Source organism: Emydura macquarii, unplaced genomic scaffold, assembly GCF_026122565.2.
Source record: "Emydura macquarii macquarii isolate MOO-44397 ecotype Brisbane River unplaced genomic scaffold, CSIRO-AGI_Emac_v2 contig_2473, whole genome shotgun sequence".
NCBI lineage: Eukaryota > Metazoa > Chordata > Testudines > Chelidae > Emydura > Emydura macquarii.
The window spans coordinates 1,576,709-1,594,828 of record NW_027132610.1 but is presented as its reverse complement, the minus strand read 5'-3'; the positions used below and the strand labels follow the sequence as shown (position 1 = coordinate 1,594,828).

Below are 18,120 nucleotides of genomic sequence, written 5' to 3'. Positions count from 1 at the left end.
CTGCCTTCCTCCTATTTCCTGACACCCTGGCCTGTCCCTGGTTCCTGCCCTACTGCCTTATTTCAGATCCCTACTTCTACGCCTCACCCTCTGGCTACTGACTGGCTCCGACTCTTGGCTTGTCTCCTGACTATGCACAAACCCTCGCATCCAGTTCCTGGCTCTCAACTCCTGCTCCGACCATCACTGCTCTGACCATTAGGCCTATCCACCTATGTTCCGGTCCATGACAGTTTGCTCGGCCCACCACTCTCTTCAAGTGGGCCCAGCCAGGCACGGACCCAGGGCAGCTCCTGGATCCAGAGAAGCACCAGCACTCAATGAGGAGGTGATCCACCTCCACAGAGACAACCAAGGCATGCAGGTGGGGATTGCACAGATGACCATCAAGAATCAGGCACTACATAATCAAGTTCATCAACTCCGTGCAGAGAACAATGCTCTCTCAGAGAACCCTCTCCCTGAGCCAGGACCTATCGTCACCCTCCCAGAGTGCTTTAATAGGGATCACTCCAAACTTCATGGCTTTATGAACTAGTGCCACCTCTCTTGTACTAGCTTCACCTTCAGATATACTCATCCACTCACACCAAGGTAGGCCTGATGACTGCTGACTGGGGAGGCACTGGACTGGGCCTCTCCACTGTTGGAGACTAGCAATGTGGTGCTGCTTAGCTGGGATGCTTTTCAGCAGGCAATATCAACTGTCTTCGGTAATCTCGACCATGTTCACTCTACTGAGGCCACCTTGTCAAAACTTACAAAATGGGGTCAGATGCAGCTGTCTCACATCAGACCACAGTGGAATGAGGCAGCCTATTCCAATTCCAAAGGGGCCTGCAGGATCAGACGAAGGATGACCTGGCAAGAGTTGAGATCCTGATGGACCTGGGCACCTTGATCGATCTTGTTACCCAGATTAACAATTGACTGCATGAATGGTAGGAGGAACAAAGATGGGTGTCTCCACAGTCAGACCTTCCACTATCAAGTCCCTCTCCACAAGTCGAGCCAATGCAGGTGAACATGGCCCACTGGCCACTCACCCCCAAGCAAAGTAAGTGTTGGAGATGTTTTCTCCTGTACTTCTACTACGGTGAACCACGTCATGATATCGCTGATCACCCAATGAGGAACCCAGACCAAAGAGACCCAGAAAAATGAGCCAGCCCAAGCCTGGTGAAGAGGGCTGGCTGTCACCCCTTGACAAAATGTTCCCGAGTCTTGAGTCACAATCCTATCCAGAATGCATGCTGAATGCCATTGACCAACACCACATCTGAAAAAACTGGTTGGACTATATGTCTCGGAGTGCTGCCTTCCAATCCCTCTCCAGCAGGCCCTCATTGACTTGGGTACAGCAGGTAACTATTGACCTGCATGCGGCATGGACCCTGCAGATTCCCCTAAGGCCCAAGCCCATTCTGGACCTAGTAGAGATGACTGACGCCATCCCTCGCATCCTCTGGGTCAGTGGCCATGGAGACCGTGCCCCTGGAGATCACCATCCAAGGGCATCGAGAGATACTCCAGATCAGTGCCATTAGTTCTGTACATTTTTCATTGATCCTGGTATTTCCTGGTTGACCCTCCATAACTCTCATTCATTGGGATGAACTGAAGGTCAGTTTCAGTTTCTCTTTGGAATACTGCTTGACCCCAGAAAGTAGAGAGTGCACAGCCAAGTCCTTATGGTCTCAAGCTGGGGTAGCTGGTTCGACAGACTTGACTGCTGATCCTGAGCCTTGACTTTCAACTAAGTACTTTGACTTTGCAAATATATTTTAAAAAAGACCACAGATATCCTACCCGATTAGGGATTATGACTGCACAATTGAATAGAATCAGACATCTAGGACTGGAAGGACCTAAACTGGTCATTTAGTTCAGTCCCCTGCACTCAAGGCAGGACTAAGTAATAACTAGACCATTCCTGACAGGTATTAGTCTAACCTGTTCTTAAAAACCTCCAATGACAGAGATTCCACAACCTCCCTAGGCAATCTGCTCTCCAGTGCTTAGCCCCCCTCACAGTTAGGAAGTTTTTTCTAATGTCCAACTTAAACCTCCCTTGCTGCAATTTAAGCCCATTGCTTCTTGTCCTGTCCTCAGAGGTTAATGAGAACAAATTTTCACCCTCCTCCTTGTAACAACCTTTTATATACTTGAAAACTGTTATGTCGTTGTCCCCCTCCCGTCTTCCCTTCTCCAGACTAAACAAATCCATTTTTTCAATCTTTCCTCATAGGTTATGTTTTCTAGACCTTTAATCATTTTTGTTGCTCTCCTCTGGACTTTCTCCACTTTGTCCACCTCTTTGCTGAAATGTAGAGCCTAAAACTGGACACAATACTCCAGCTGAGGCCTTATCAGTGCACAGTAGAGTGGCAGAATTACTTCTCGTGTCTTGCTTACAACAATCCTGCTGATACATCCCAGAATCATGTTCACTTTTTTTTTTTTGGCGCAACAGTGTTACACTGTTGACTCATATTTAGCTTGTGATCCACTATAACCCACAAATCCCTTTCAGCAGTACTCCTTCCTCCTAGGTAGTCATTTCCCATTTTGCACGTGTGCAATTGATTGTTCCTTCCTAAATGGAGTACTTTGCATTTGTTTTTATTGAATTTCACCTTATTTACTTCAGTCCATTTCTCCAGTTCGTAATTCCCCCTTTTTATAGATTGGAATTATACTGCACTCTTCCAGTCCTCTGGAATCTCTCCTGTCTTCTATGAGTTTTTGAAGAACTGCAACCAGGAGCACAAAAGTTCCATTCAGTTGCATTTACCCCATATTTGAACTCAAATTGGCTGCTCTGCGCATCTTCTTGCAGGAAACACTGGCCAAGGGTTTCATTTGCAAGTCTTACTCACTTGCTGGGTTCCTATCCTCTGTGTTAAAAAGGAAAATAGTAACTTCCAACTTTGCATGGATTACTTCACACTGAATCAGCTCAACAGTAGGAAGTAGTACCCTCTAACCTCCAAACTACTGGACTGGGGGGCAGGGGGAGGAGCTGCCCGGTTATACACAGAACTGGACCTTCAAGCGGCATATAACCTAGTATATATTAGAGATGGGGACAAGTGGAAGATTGCCTCTCAAACCCACTGTCAATATTTTGAGTACCTCTTGACAATCTTCAGAATAACCAATGCCTCTGCCACATTTCAACATTTTATTAACAATGTGTTCCGGGATATTCTGGATCAAAATGTGAATGGTGATATGCCTGGATGATATACTTATTTCAAAAGACAGTGCTGAACAACACATCATGCATGTCCTTTCCATCCTTGAAAGGCTATGTCAACATGACCTCTACGTTAAGCTGGAGAAGATAAGTTTCAGTCAGGCTTCCATGTAATCCTATCCCCTGAGGGTACTGAGATGGACCCTCAGGAAGGTGAAAGTGGTCCTTACGTAGGCAGTTTCATGAAATGTCTCAGAACTACAGCATTTCCTGGGATTTGCAAATTTCTATCAGTGATTTATACCATGCACGTCATTCCCCTCATTGTTCTACTTCACAAAAATACCAACTTCTTCTGCTCTCTTGGGGCCCAATAGACCTTTGAGCAACTGAAACTTGAGAAAAGAAGATTGACGGGGGACCTGACAGCAGTCTTCAAATATGTTAAGGGATGTTATAAAGAGGACACTGATCAATTGCTCTTCATGTCCACTGAAAATAGGAGAAGTAGTAATCGGTTTACTCTGTGGCAAGAAAGGTTTAGGTTAGACATTTGCAAAAACTTTCTACCACTAAGAGTAGTTAAGCTTTGGAATAGATTTCCAAGGGAGGCTGTGGATTCCCCATTATTGGAGGTTTTTAAGAACAGGCTGGACAAACCATCAGTCAGAGATGGTCTAGGTTTACTTGGTATGGCCACAATACAGGGGGCTGGACTGGATGACTTCTTGAGGTCCCTTCCTCCCTACATTTCTCTGATTATATCAACTGGGAACCCCATGATGTCCAAGATGGGATAACATAAATGAAAGGATGCAAACAGTTCTTCCTGGACCCCCAAGTGATATGGCCCTACAAGTATGTCACGACTCTCCCATGGCAAAATATTTAGGTTGATTCAACACCCAACGGCTAATTTCTTGTCTCTCTTGCTGGTATCATATGCAAGCCACAGTGCAGGCCTATGTTGCCTCTTATAACTTGTGCACCTGCCCCAAGGCATCGCATGAAAACCCCTCTGCCTCCTACAACCTCTCAAGACTACATCTATAGGGCAGTCACCTCCCTATATTTCATAGAAAAATTACCCAAGCCTAATAGGTTCATGACCATCCTGACTGTGGTTGATCACTGCACCAAAATGGTATACTTCATCCCCTTCACTGCTCTGCCGTCCTATCAGGAAACTGCCCGGCTCTGGGTAGATCAAATCATCTATATCCACTGCCTCCCAGAGCGCATCCCACAGTGCACAATTTATCTCATGCTTCTGGCATGAAGTACTTCATACGTTGAGCATTCGCTCTGGTCTCTCCTCCACCTATCCAGTAAAATGGTCAGGTATAGAGAACAAAGCAAATTCTGGAACAGTACCTATTGTGCTATATAAACTACCATGGGGACAACTAGTGCTTGTTACTACCGCACTGAGTACAATAATGCAGTGCATGCCTCTATTAGATAGTCCCGCACTTTTTTTTTTTTTTTTTAAACTATAGGTTCTTCCCTTGATTTTACCCAGAACTACCCATGTTCTTCCCCAGTGCAGCAGCATTAGACTGAGTGCAACGGATCCATCAGACACAAGACCTGAAACCCACCTAGAGGATGCAAAGAGATGCAACAAGCAATATGCAGATCACTGAAGAACCTGAATAAAAAGGAACCCATCTTTTCCATAGGTCAAATGGTGTGGTTTTTGACCAAATGTCTGCAGACAAACAAACCACCTTGTAAACTGGATTACTAGTTCCTGGGTCCCTACCAAATTCCCTGCAAAATCAACCTGGTTACCCATCCAAATCCACCCAAGGTCTCACCTATCACTTCTAAAGCTCTGGACAGAGGACCTGTCTCCTAACCACTCTCAATTGCTCTTCCCCACAAATATGTATTTAAGGTCACGATAAATATGTCATCCATGAGATCCTTAAGCCCAGAAGGAAATGGGATAAACTATGATATTTGACTAACTGGGAGGGTTCTGGTAGCGAAGAATGTTCCTTGGAGCCCACAGAAAATCCCATGCACCTGACCTGGTAAAGACCTTCCATGAGAATCATTCTGGAAAATCCAGCCTGCTGATGCCCAGAGAATGTTCAATGGCAGGGGTGGGGTGTGTAATGGGAGGGATTGTGGGTCTCAAACCTGGGTCCATGGATCCCCAGGCAGTCCTTAGCCCAGCTACTACCTGACAGCTTACTAGGATCAACAGAGAGTGTGGGCTGGTAGACCCACACTAAGCAGAGGAACTGCCCATGAAGCTCCTGATTGGAGCAGATGTCTGATCTCTCCAATTGGCTCAGATTCACTATTTAAGACAAGAGGAGGCACAGGAAGTTGTTCGAGCAATTAGTTGAATCCTTGGCTGGCTGGGAAATTGGAATCTGCCCTTCTTGCTGGACTCGTGAGCCCTGCCTTGTTTCTGATTCCTGCTTCCCTATCCTGTTCCTGCTCTCTTGCCTTGTTTTAGACCCCTGCTTCTACAGGCCATCCCTGGCTACTGATTCCGGCTCTGACCCTCATTTTGACTCCTAACACTGTCTCCAGCTCTGACTCCTGGCTCCAACCACTAGACCTGACCACCACTACTCTGACCGCTGGGTTTAACTACCTAAGCCTGGGTGCATGACAAAAGATTCTTGATATATCTTTGTCTGCTAGACTGAAGAGTCCTCTATTATAAAATTTGTGTTCTGCGCATCAATACTTCTAGACTATGATTCAGTCATCCCATAACCTTCTCTTTGTTAACAAACATATTTAGTGCCATGAGTCTCACTATAAGGCATATTTTCAATCATTTGATCATTCTCATGGCTCTGCTCTGAACCCTCACGAAGTTACCAACATTCTTCTTGAACTTTTGGGCACCAGAACTGAACACAACATTCTAGCAGCAGTCACACAGAGTTGTAGAACTAGCCATCACTTAACAGATGGAGACAAAAAGGCACTTAGTCAAGGCAACATCCAAAGAACTGCACTGCAGACATTGGCAGAATAGCAGATAAAAGGTTACAGCCAATCATTCTCTCTCTCCTCCTTCAAACGTCTCCTTGAAACTCATCTCATTCTCCACTGCTGATTTCTCAAGACTATCTACTTCAGTTAATGTGATGCATCTCTAGACCTTTGCATTATAACTCTCCAAATGAGACTAAACTCCTCAGGGCAAGAACCTGGACTTGTGTCATAAATATGCTGATATGCAAAATTTTCTACCACAACTCAGAGATATGAAACTGGTTTGTAGATATGCTGCTAATAAATTCATTTTGAAAACTAAGGGGGAGTGCACCATATCTGTTTTTTGAATGCAAGTTGTATGCTTAACAGATTTTTCTTTAATTTTCATAGATATAGGTGTGATACGACCCGTGCCCAGGGTAGCCAACTGATAATGCCAAGGTCAGGGCAGGCTGCAAAAGGGGAGCAGATTCTCCCCACGCTGGTGGGTGACACTGAAGCCCGGCTTCCCAACCAGCCACGAACTGCTTCTGATTACCCCACTCTGGATATCACGAAGCCAGTCCACAAGTGCCCACAGTCCCCTTCACTGCATTTCAGCTCCAGGCTCCCAAATCAGCACCAGGTCCAGCAAAGAGACCAGTTACTAGAACTCTCTGCTCTTTGCTAAAAAGGTTCCCTCTGACCCCAAAGGGTCAGCCACAGCACCAGATCAATATAAGTTTGGATCTTACCTAAAATACCACGCTGGCAGCCAATCCTTTAGTATCTAAACTAAAGGTTTATTGTAAGAAGAAAGAAATAAACCATGAGAGAAATGTTAAAGGGTTAAAGTAAATCACAGATATACCAATGATTAAAAGTCCATATACTTCAGGTTTCTGGAAGAAATGTGGATTTGCAGGCTTGTGTAGTTCTCTCTGGTTCACATCCAGTACCTGGATGGGTCTGAGTCCTTCGGTTCAGTTGCAAGATGAATTGGTCCAGAGATAGGTGTATGTTTGCAGACTGGACAGGAGCAAAGACAAAGATGGATCCTGTGGTTTGATCTTATAAACCCCCTCCCCCGGCCATGCGGCCTGTGGGCAGTCACAAGACTCAAAATGGAGTCCATAGTCACATGGGCCAATCCTGGTGACTCCTCCAGTGTGCCTGGGGTCCATAGTCACATGGGACAGTCCTGATGCTTCATTAGGCAGGCTGCCTGCCATGGAGTCCAGAGTCAGGTAAAGCAGGTTCTGGTGACTCAGTGGTGATGCTGGCCTCTCCCTCTGGGCCCCTTGCACCTGGGAATGCCTTAATGGGCCATTATGCAGGCCATTGTTCTGCAGCCTTCCTATCTGGGGTGTTGCCCAGGCAGAACAATTTGAAACACAGACATCTCAAATACATCTATAACTTCCATTTCAAATATCACACATGAACATAAGTATTATTATCTTACTAAGCACATTATAACCTTCCCAACAGTACCTGACATGGCATATCCCACATGGATTATTATGATTCTGCCATACTGATGTCACCCAATATACTAAATGCCCCCCCACTCAAGCCAGCCCGCATGACAATAAGAAGCCAATGTAAATCTGTATTTGAGTTTTTAATTCTAACCTGCAACTTTCTGTTAAAAGAAGGGGTGGTTTTCAGTAAAATGATTGCCAGAGCCATTAAATCTTAAAGTCTGGCCTGGAAGACATTTTTGGAAAGAATTCAGGAGGATCTCATGTGACCGTGGGCAAATCACTTAGGCTTATGTCTACACTGCCAGTAGCACTGCTGGCAGTGCAGGATTGATTTTGCAGGTTCGACTGAGCAGCAGTAAAGACTTGCTCAATTGAACCCAGAAGACGACTCTGTAAATCCACCCCAGCAAGTAAAGTAGCGCTGTGTCGATGGGAGGGCATTTCCCGTCAGTGCAGCACAGTGGAAACGCCACAGTAAGTAGACATTAGGAAGTTGACAGGAGATACGCAAGTTACTGTACGTAGCCTGCGTATCTCCCATTGACTGCTGCCGAAATCCGTGGCCAGTTTAGACCTCACTGTGCCACAGCTAGGGTGACCTGGCAGCAAGTGTAAAAAATCAGGACACGGATTTTTTTTTTTTTTTTTTGGGGGGGGGGAGGAGGAGAGGAAAGGAGAGGAGTAATAGGAGCCTATATAAAAGAAAGTCCTGGATATCGAGACTGTCCTTTTAAAAATCGGGACACCTGGTCACCTTAGCTTCATCTCCAATCTGTAAAACAGGGATAACAGTGTGACAGATACTGCCTGGGATTGCAATATCTTTGGGGAGCATTATATTAAATTTATGAATGGTCTATGTATTACTGTGATCTACTCTATGAGAAAGGATACCACATCTCCTCCAGGAACTAAAAACAATGGGGGGTGATTACCTTGGGATTCTAAACTCCTCCAGGGTGGTTTGCATATACTGATTCAAATGGGTTTTCCAGAGATAAAGAAAGGATTTTTGACCTATGGCCTTCTTTCTGATCCAGCAAATGGACATGAACTCTTGTCCAAGGGGACCCCAATCCTGATGAAGGGTTGGAAGCATTTTGGGCTACTAGGCCCACATAAGATTAATGTGTGACTCCTGGTATCTTTTGTGTGCATGGAAATCTTTTTATTGTATGTTATATGTTTTCTGTGTAATGTTTTTGCCATCTGAATAAATGTGCTTGCTTAGAAAGATCTGTGTGGAGTACTGGTAAATCATACCTGTCATAGCCCTTAGAGAGAAAGCAATTCACAATGGCTGGTCTTTAGGCAGACTGACTCGTTGGGGAATATCACAGTGTATGGCAGGAGGGTATGACCTCCTGCAGAACATAGGCAATAGAATTCACCAAGTAATTTCTGCATCAAGTCCATAACTTCTAGTTGAGCTGCATTACAGTTTATAGCAAGAATTCATTGGTACTTAACATTAACTTACCATATGACTTGCTATACACAGACAAAGTCATACGATGCTATGAAACCAGTAGTTTGAAATATGTTAATGCTAGCTGCTTCTGTGAATCATGTAACTGACACAGAAAAAATAAATACTGATACATATGCAGGCTGCATTAATCTTTTAAATTCTCTTTTTGTATTCATACCAAGAAAGCTTTTTAAAGTTTAATTCACTCAAAGCAATTGACAGGCAAATGCAATCAGTAATTTGTTAAAATATGAACAATTTTAATCGAAGATTGTTTTTGAAAGGCAATGCTTAATAAATTACGCTGGGAATTGTTTTTCAAATTCATATCAGGAAAATACAATACAGCACATTTTCTTGAGCACCTGGGAAGCTGTATTTCTCAGGCATTTGTAATAATCAATTTTGAGTATGTCATTCCCATTAAAGTAGAGTCAATTAATATAATTGGTCTTTTACCACTGTTTGAGTCACTCAAACAAACATCTATGGTCTGGTGTACATTGCAAAAATTTGTTAGCATTTTTCTGCACCAGTGTAGCACCACTGATGCTACCAACTCTGAAAGATGACCTGAAGACAGGGAGCAGGCATTTTTAATCACTGTGACAATTTCATCATGAAATAATTCTGAAGTTCATAAAATGTGTTTTATTCATGTGAGATGCAAAGAGTACAGGTGGTGCTTCCATTACTGATGTCCCTCGGGATTCTACTGAGGGCTGAATTGGCCCATCTCCCTGCCACCAGACCACATCATTCAGTTCTGGAGATATGACCATCGTTTGCAGGATCTGGTGAAAAGGAATGTATAGGTTTTTTTTTCCCTCCGAGCATCAGCACACCCACCCATTCCTATGCTGGATTTTCCATCCTGGGGCTGTACATAAGGGTGTGACCTAGATTCTGACTGCATAACTCTGGCTGGTAGAGTTTAGTATAAATTTGAGTTTTGTGGTGAGATTTCTCAGACAGTCATTTTCCTCTAATTTTTCCTCTCTTCTAATTGTAATTGCTTTTAGCTTTACAACTGACATCTGAGACCTTTATGCAAGTTTCTCATTTTACTTGAAAAAATACCAATATTTTAAGGAAGAAAATTCCACGTGTAGTGTCAATATGATAAGACATGAGATCTGGAGGAGCAGGAAAGTGTTATAGTTATTTGTTTAATACCAGATTTAGCTCCTGCCTGTGACATTAAAAGGTAGTTTAAGTGGTCTCAGCTCTACTAGTTGAAAAATCTCACACTAGACTTTCAAATGGTTAAAAGTACAAGGCTAAAATACCAAGTGGGGCCCAGAGAAGGTGAATCTAAAGTGGGAAACAAGACAGAGTTACTGATTAATGAGAAAATAAATCAGGCTGTACAGTTATTTGATGGTAGAATGAGAGCATCAAGAACTAGAATGAAAACAGCTTTCTGCTGCTTCCCATGTACCAGCTTCCTGACCAAGAAAAGACTAGAAGGAATCACAAGGAACACAGAGACCCTCAATCCCCCTCTTTACTCCACATCAGAACAAACAATATGCCATAAGCTGGATACACAAGAGCACAGAAAAGACCAGAAATTAGCACAGGAAAGTGAAAGAGTTAGAGTAAGTCATCATTTCTGAAATCCCTACAGATACAGAGAATGCCCTGGGAGAGAAAGGAGGGTAAGAGAAACAAATGTTAAAGAGGTGGTCAACAGGGGAGGGATTTAATTTAAGTATCAATATTAAATAATAATGAAGCATTAGTTTTTGGGGGGAGAAGGAGTTTGAATCAGACAGACAATCACAACTTCACCAGACTGGGGGAAAGGTTTCTGTCTAGTACTGATATGAAAATCAGAAAGTGAATCATGACAGAAGTTACCTTAATCATTTCCTTTTAAGGTAATTGCTAAATGGGCAAAAGGTAAACAAAAAATATGGAGGAAGAATGGGAAACAAAATAATCACATACTGATTATGGAAAATAAACAGAATTAGTTAAAAGGTGATAATTCAAGAAACAAGGCAGGATAAGATACACGTCTGAAATATATATGATATAATCATTTTAGATAGGAAAAAGTAAAAAAAGGGATAACATTACACTGTACATCAAAATAATGTACACAGTAAATACAGACTGACTCAGGGAAGGGATAAAAGTAAAAGATTATGACCAGACCCGTATAAAACTGAGGGTAAATTCCAGTTGTCACTTGACTACAATGAAAAATCTGATAAAATCCTACTTAATCATATTACTAATGTCACAACTCCAGGACTTGGGAGTCCTGGGGAATTTTAATTATCTAGATATTTGCTAAGGCACACATGGTAAGACACAAATATAAGAAAGATTTTAAAGAGTCCTGAACAATTTTTTATTAAGAATTGCAAAAGCTGCGAAGGAAGATGTTACTATGGGTCGCAGCCTAATAGCAATGAACATGGAGAAGAGTGACTTTGGTCAAACAATCACAAAATGATCAATTTTTCAATACTGAGAGTAGAAAACAAAGATGAATAGACTGGAAATGAATGAAAAACACCACAAGGAACATTAAGAACAGCCATACTGGGTCAGACCAATGGTCCAACTAGCTCAGTATCCTATCTTCCCACAGTGGCCAATGCCAGGTGCTTCAGAGGGAATGAACATTAAGTGCTGCATCCTATCACCATTTCCAGCTTTTGGCAAACAGAAGCTAGGGACACTTCAGAGCATGGTTTTCCATCCCTGCCCATCCTGGCTAATAGCCATTGATGGACCTATCCTCCATGAATTTATCATGAACTTTATCTATTTCTTTTTTTTAACCTTATTATACTCTTGGCCTTCACAATATCCTCTGGCAAACAGTTCCAGAGGTTGACTGTGTGTTGTGTGAAGAAATACTTCCTTTTGTTTGTTGTAAATCTGCTGCCTATTAATTTAATTGGGTGACCTCTAGTTTGTGTGTTATGAGAACGAGTAAATAACACTTCCTTATTTACTTACTCCACACCAGTTACAATTTTATAGACTTCTATCATATGCCCCCTTAGTCGTCTCTTTTCCAAGATGAAAAGTCTCAGTCTTATTACTCTCTCCTCATAAGGAAGCTGTCCCATAGCCCTAATCATTTTTCTTGCCCTTTTCTGTACCTTTTCCAATTCGCATACATCTTTTTTGAGATGGGGCGACCAGATCTGCATGCAGTATCCAAGATGTGGGCGTACCATGGATCATATAGAGGCAATATGATATTTTCTGTCTTATTATCTATCCCTTTCCTAATGATTCCCAACATTCTGTTTGCTTTTTTGACTGCCGCTGCACATTGAGTGGATGTTTTCAGAGAACTATCCACAATGATTCCAAGATCTCTTTCTCATTCATAAAAAACAATTAAAGATGGAAAAAATATGCAAAAAGCCCATGTGATGACAATGATGGTACTCAAGGATCAGAAAAGATATGAATTAAAAAAATGAGGAAGACATTATGTAAGAGTATTTGTTACTTGTACAATTAAATGAGGAAAATTCAAGCACGATATTAGGAAAGAATTAATGAATCAGGCAAATGGAGCAATCTGTTTAGGAATTCAGTTGAGGAACCATAATTAAAAGGTATCCACTGGATTAAGTTCTTCAAAAATTAAGGCAAAGAAACTCCCGGGCCTAAGTGGAGATAGGGCACACAGGACAAAATAGTCCAGTAAGGCCCTGGGAGCCACTGTGAGTTTTCTTCCACCCATACATTAACTTCTCAATGCAGAAAGTCGGCTTATAGAATGGAGGTGCACACAATTCTACTGCTCAGGCGCCAGTAAGATTTCTGTGGTCTCATGGACGCATCTTGTTTAGGTAAATGCACCCCTTCCATCTAGCAGCCTAACCTAAGCCCCACATTTGTGTGACGATTTGAAAATTCACATGAAAAGCATACACAACAAAGCAGGGAGGGTTGGCATTCCTGTCCTCTTGTCCCTGGCTGCTGGGAAGGAACGAGCCTTCATTCTTTGTCTTCTCAACACAGTAGTGGAAGCATCTCCCTTTTGCTCTCTTCTCCACTCTCAATTTCCCCTCTTCCCCATAAAACTGAGTATGTGAATACCACTGTTTCCAAGCTGCATTCATGTCCATTTTTCACTACTCTTCCTGTGGAATGGAAAGGGGTGATCTGCAAGGAAGTTCAATTGACCCAGCAATACTCACTCAGTCTGAAGGACACTTAGATAAAGATAGAATATCACATTCTGTCTACTGAAACCAGCAGTTACTGGGGGCTGCAACTTTACATTAAAGATGAAGTGCACCACAATCAGCTCCATTTTATATCAATTAACCATGACCCTCCTGTTCTTGTAAGTTGCCAACATTGTTCTCAACTGGGCAAACTACAATTGCCTCTAACTGGAGCATACACAACAAACTCAGCTCCCCCTTAAACACTGTTTGAAGGCAGAATATACTCTTTGGTTTAGCAACATGCTTTTATTGTAAAAAGTAATCACTGACATAATTCCTAGTGAGAGAAGCATAAATACAGATACTACACAATACGATTTGAAAAGTTTTTGAAATCTAAATCTTTGAAACTAAAATATTCCCCTACATGGATTTTGTAAAAAGAATTTCCTAGGGGTTGTGATAGTCAGAGGAATCCACTTAAACACACAAGTTTGCCTTGTTATGCAAAGATCTTTCACTTTCCCTGCTATCAAAAAATTAGACCAAATAGACTGGTTTTAAGGTATTGGTCCCATATATAGTGATGGCACTGAAAGTGACAAACTCAAGATTTGCATATGTGAAGTCTGAATTTCAAAAGAAGTTTCTTGAAAAACTGTAGATACATCATAATATACAAATTTCAAAGCATCTTTATTTTGCAGGACAAAAGGCCTGACAACACGTTAATAAATGTAAATAGTGTCAAAAACAGTAATATATACACAATTACAGTGTATATACAGAATACTATTTGTTTATGGTGCCCATTACGTGTATACTTTCCAGCCAGACAACAAGAAAGGGCTCTTACCCCAAAGATCTCACAATAAAGATAGGTAGACATACATGCAGACAGAGGATAGAGGCATTAGAAAATTCTCTCTTTAAAAAAAAACAAAACACCTCAATATATATCACTATTTGTTCTGCACATTGGCAGTACTTTATTGGCTTCAAATTGTAATAGGCCAGTTTGTCCATTATGGAAAAGTTTTTCCAAATCCTAGTTACATGTATTAATTTTTGGCTTCTGCACTTTGCTGGTTTCTATGTGGAAAGTTGTGTTGAACTAGACTGGACGGCTGCTATCTCCTTAAAACTATAAGGTATCAATAGTTGCATATGATCTCTAAATTTTTTTTTGTGCTTCGCAAGGAAGCTCTAACACAATGAAGCTTAGACGTTATTGCAAATGTACTATGCCACAAAGTACAGTTCACTTCTTACTACAATTTTTATTTTGCTAATGTCCAGTTTCTATCATTATTGTAGTCAAGCATTGCAATTAAGCATTTTTATATCATGCCCTGAATACTGCTTGATTTAGCCTCTAATTGAGTGAACGAGTGGTTTAGTGTTTAAAATCTGAACTCATTCCAAAGGGCCCATATTTTCTTATAATTCTGTAAGGTGACCTCCAATTTTAAACACAGCTCTTTCATAATCCCTTTAGTGTTATAAAATTCCTCTTCCTGTCATTCTTTCCTTTTGGGACAATAGTTATGTAAGCAATTTGAGCTACTGTGAAGAAGTTGTGCTGCTCAGCAAACAATTACTGAAGTAAAATGTTTAGATGGTTGTAGCAGGCAGAGCCCAGAGAATCTCTGAAGATAGAAAATTAAGTCTGAGTAGATCCATTACCTAAAAACTACACTCAGCATTCACTACATTAGGTGGTCAGAGTTAATGCTGAAAGGTTCTAGATATCTGGTTTGTCCTGGCAAGAAAAACTGATTACTGGTCAACAGGAGCACTCAAAGAAAAATTGTACTAAAGGTTCTTTCAAGATGGCTCATCAGGTACACATTTTCAGATCTGCCAAAGGAGTAGCATTAAAATGCTGAAGTTTTACCATGAGAAATGAAGAAGGGCAAAGCCTTGGAATAAATGGTACTGAAACAGAGAAAACCTATTCTTGATGAGATTAAAGAAAACAGTGATAAAGTAGATCTGCTGAAAGAAAGCTACAAAATATATGATCGACACATTATCCTTAGAAATTAATTATCTGAAGTCAATAAAAATATGAACTGGCAGCATTCCATCTATTCAACACTGAAAAAACTTGAAGGAATGTGAAATAACTGAGTGTTAGGTATTGTGCCACCTAAGGTTTAATAAAAATAAGAGAGTTTAACTGAAATTCTAAAGCAAATGGCTGTTTAATCAAAAACAAAAAGTTAGTGGCTCACAACATTTTAGCTGACAAAAGTACCTTGGAAAGGATGCAAAATACCATGATATTATATCTCCATAACCTGAGCTCAACCTGGTGCCTGATCTCTGGTAGCAAGTAGAAAGCGTTGTTGTGCCAGCATGTGCAGAGTTCTTTCCTACAGTGCAGTCTGCATGGAAAACTTGTAGAAAACTTTGCTCGTGTGCATAACCATTTTTAAAGAAACTGCAGCACTCACTCTGTGGACTCAGACTCTGAATCTTGTGTGGCAGCATTCCCACCAGAAAACCTAAGTGAACTGGCCCAAAAGCTGTCAAGCCATTTGCTGTTTCCCCATTGGAGCAAACTACGTCTGGCCAAATGGGCATTCTAATTACCAATTTTTAGCAGCCCATATAGAGGAAATGAGGCTTAAAAAAACCCAAACAATTGAAGTATTTGGATTTCAAGAATTTCATACATTAGGATTAGTGGGCACCAGATCATTAACAAAAAGAAGCATTAGATTTAGGAACACAGTTTTACCACTATGCCCAAATCCTGGGAATTGGCTCTAGTTGGCTAGTTCTGGTGATCTTTGTGGAAGAAGAAGGGGATACTGCAGTAGCCTCTTTACCCCTTTCACTCCCACTTTGTGGTGGATAACTGTCAGTGGATTCACCCAGCAGGGGATACATTAGCCTCAGCCAACGCCCCACCATGCAGCCAGTGCCTCACATTTATGCACATTGGGTGGTGTGCCACCATGGAGCTGGAAATCACCTTCCAAACCAGTTTGCTTGAAGACTGGTATTTCTTCCTTTGTCTTCCATGTGTCTTATAAACTGTAAACTCTTTGAGGGAAGAGACCGTAAACTCCTATACGTCTGTGCAGTGCCAATCACATATTGGCAATATTGCAACATGAAATAAATAACAAAAAAAGATTCCATCACAGTGATACGTATGCTTAGAGCCCTGCACGGATACAAAATTTGTACCGCATCCGATCCATGATTTGTAAAAATGATCCGCGGATATCAGTGCATTTGCAGGGCTTTAAATATAACATTTGAATCCGCATCCATCTGCGATCCACAGAAATGGTCCATATATGTGGATATAAAGCGGATACCCACAGATTTGAAGGGCTCTACTTATGCTTTACAGAGATAGCAGCATCATGACACAGAGAAATCAAATGCATCTTTGATAGGAAAATTCACCTACCAGTGAATGTGATTAATCCGAGTTCTCCTATATTAAACATAACACCAACAGTCTAACAACAGTTCAGACTAGAAAATTAGAACACTAAACCAAAAGGGGTTTACAGCTTGGGCTATCAAAAGTGTCTTGCTAGGTAAGCTAAACGCACCTGGCAAGAAAGATAATTTCTTAAGCTTTGTGCAATTCATGTGAGTTACCTACTACCTTAAACACAGATGTGATTACTCAAGTACTTATTTTAGAATATGAAATTTGATTTACTGTGATATTACAGTGATAGGCCCCTTAAAAATGCTAATAAGCATTTGACATCCTTTTTATAGTACACAAATATATTATTGAAGAAAACAGGCTGGTTGAAATAGTCATTTAAAATGAAACCTAACGTTTTTATGGATTTTCTGCTCAAATAGCAGCTTAATGGTAAATCACTTATGTAAACAAAAGTTGACTCTGGCTGTAATTAATCAGTCATCAATCTTTCTTGTCCATTTGTGATTTATTTTGCTAACCTAACATTACACCATGATTCACAGAATCTTGCATAATGAATCTTATAGGAATACATAAAAGTATAACCACAGCAAGAACCATATACATACGGAGAGATTTAACATGCTGTATTCCAGAAACTAAAACCAATTCTCTATATAGTACTGACTGAATTTCAAAACAGACAATTGTACAACTGTAGGATTCATCTGTACTAACATTAATTTGAAAAAACTGTCTCCAATTTAGATGTCACATTCTAATGTTCTGTTCCAAATAAACAGTAACTTAAAGCACAAAAATATGGAACACTTTATAATTCTGCTACATAACCATCTGCATAGCAATAAGAGAAAATCAAATTGCAAATAACTGTGTTCAAAAGAGAACATTTTTCTTTTAATGCTACACAGAAATGCCTTCCTCAATGGCATAAAGTTTATAAATCTTTCTACCTGCAGCTGAATTCTGCTTTGAATTCTTTCTTATCTTAAGGACTTTCATGGTACTATTATCTATTCAAAAATATTTCTCACAGACCAAAACTAAAATTGATGCCAATGGGGAAATAGGTGGTAGACTGGGTAAATACATTAGCCACCTCTGAAGATTTGGAGTTACATCTGCCCTTAAATCATTCATAGAAGATAATTTGATGGTGTCCAACTATTCTTAGTGACCTTTGGACCACATCCTAAAACCACCACCAAATGAGGCACAGTTCAAAAGCTCTGCTCAGTAGAGGCCCCGAACTGGAACGACAGAGATGCTGTAAAACTAAGGTGCACTGTTCCAAAGCATTTCAAACAGCGAGCTACAGGATGCCGTGAGAACAAAACAACACTCAAATTAATATGGATTAATTTGGCATTACAGTGCAGGAAAATAATGAAAAAAATCACAAGGCAAGATATAAAAGAAATCGAGTTTCAAATCCA

At 41.0% G+C, this 18,120-nt stretch overlaps 1 protein-coding gene across 4 annotated transcripts in view; it reads right to left on the bottom strand.

Moving 5' to 3' along the window:
• DDX10 (DEAD-box helicase 10) overlaps nucleotides 1–18,120 on the bottom strand; it is a 349,421-nt gene that overhangs the window by 53,076 nt on the left and 278,225 nt on the right. Inside the window, exon 17 of one of the 4 annotated variants that reach the window (XM_067562817.1) lies at nucleotides 9,604–9,900. The exons of the other annotated variants lie outside the window; for them this stretch is intronic. Within the exon in view, the coding sequence (XP_067418918.1) occupies nucleotides 9,724–9,900 (177 nt within the window). The 3' untranslated portion in view covers nucleotides 9,604–9,723. Of the gene's footprint in view, nucleotides 1–9,603; nucleotides 9,901–18,120 lie in introns of those variants that run through there. 4 annotated transcript variants of the gene reach the window in all.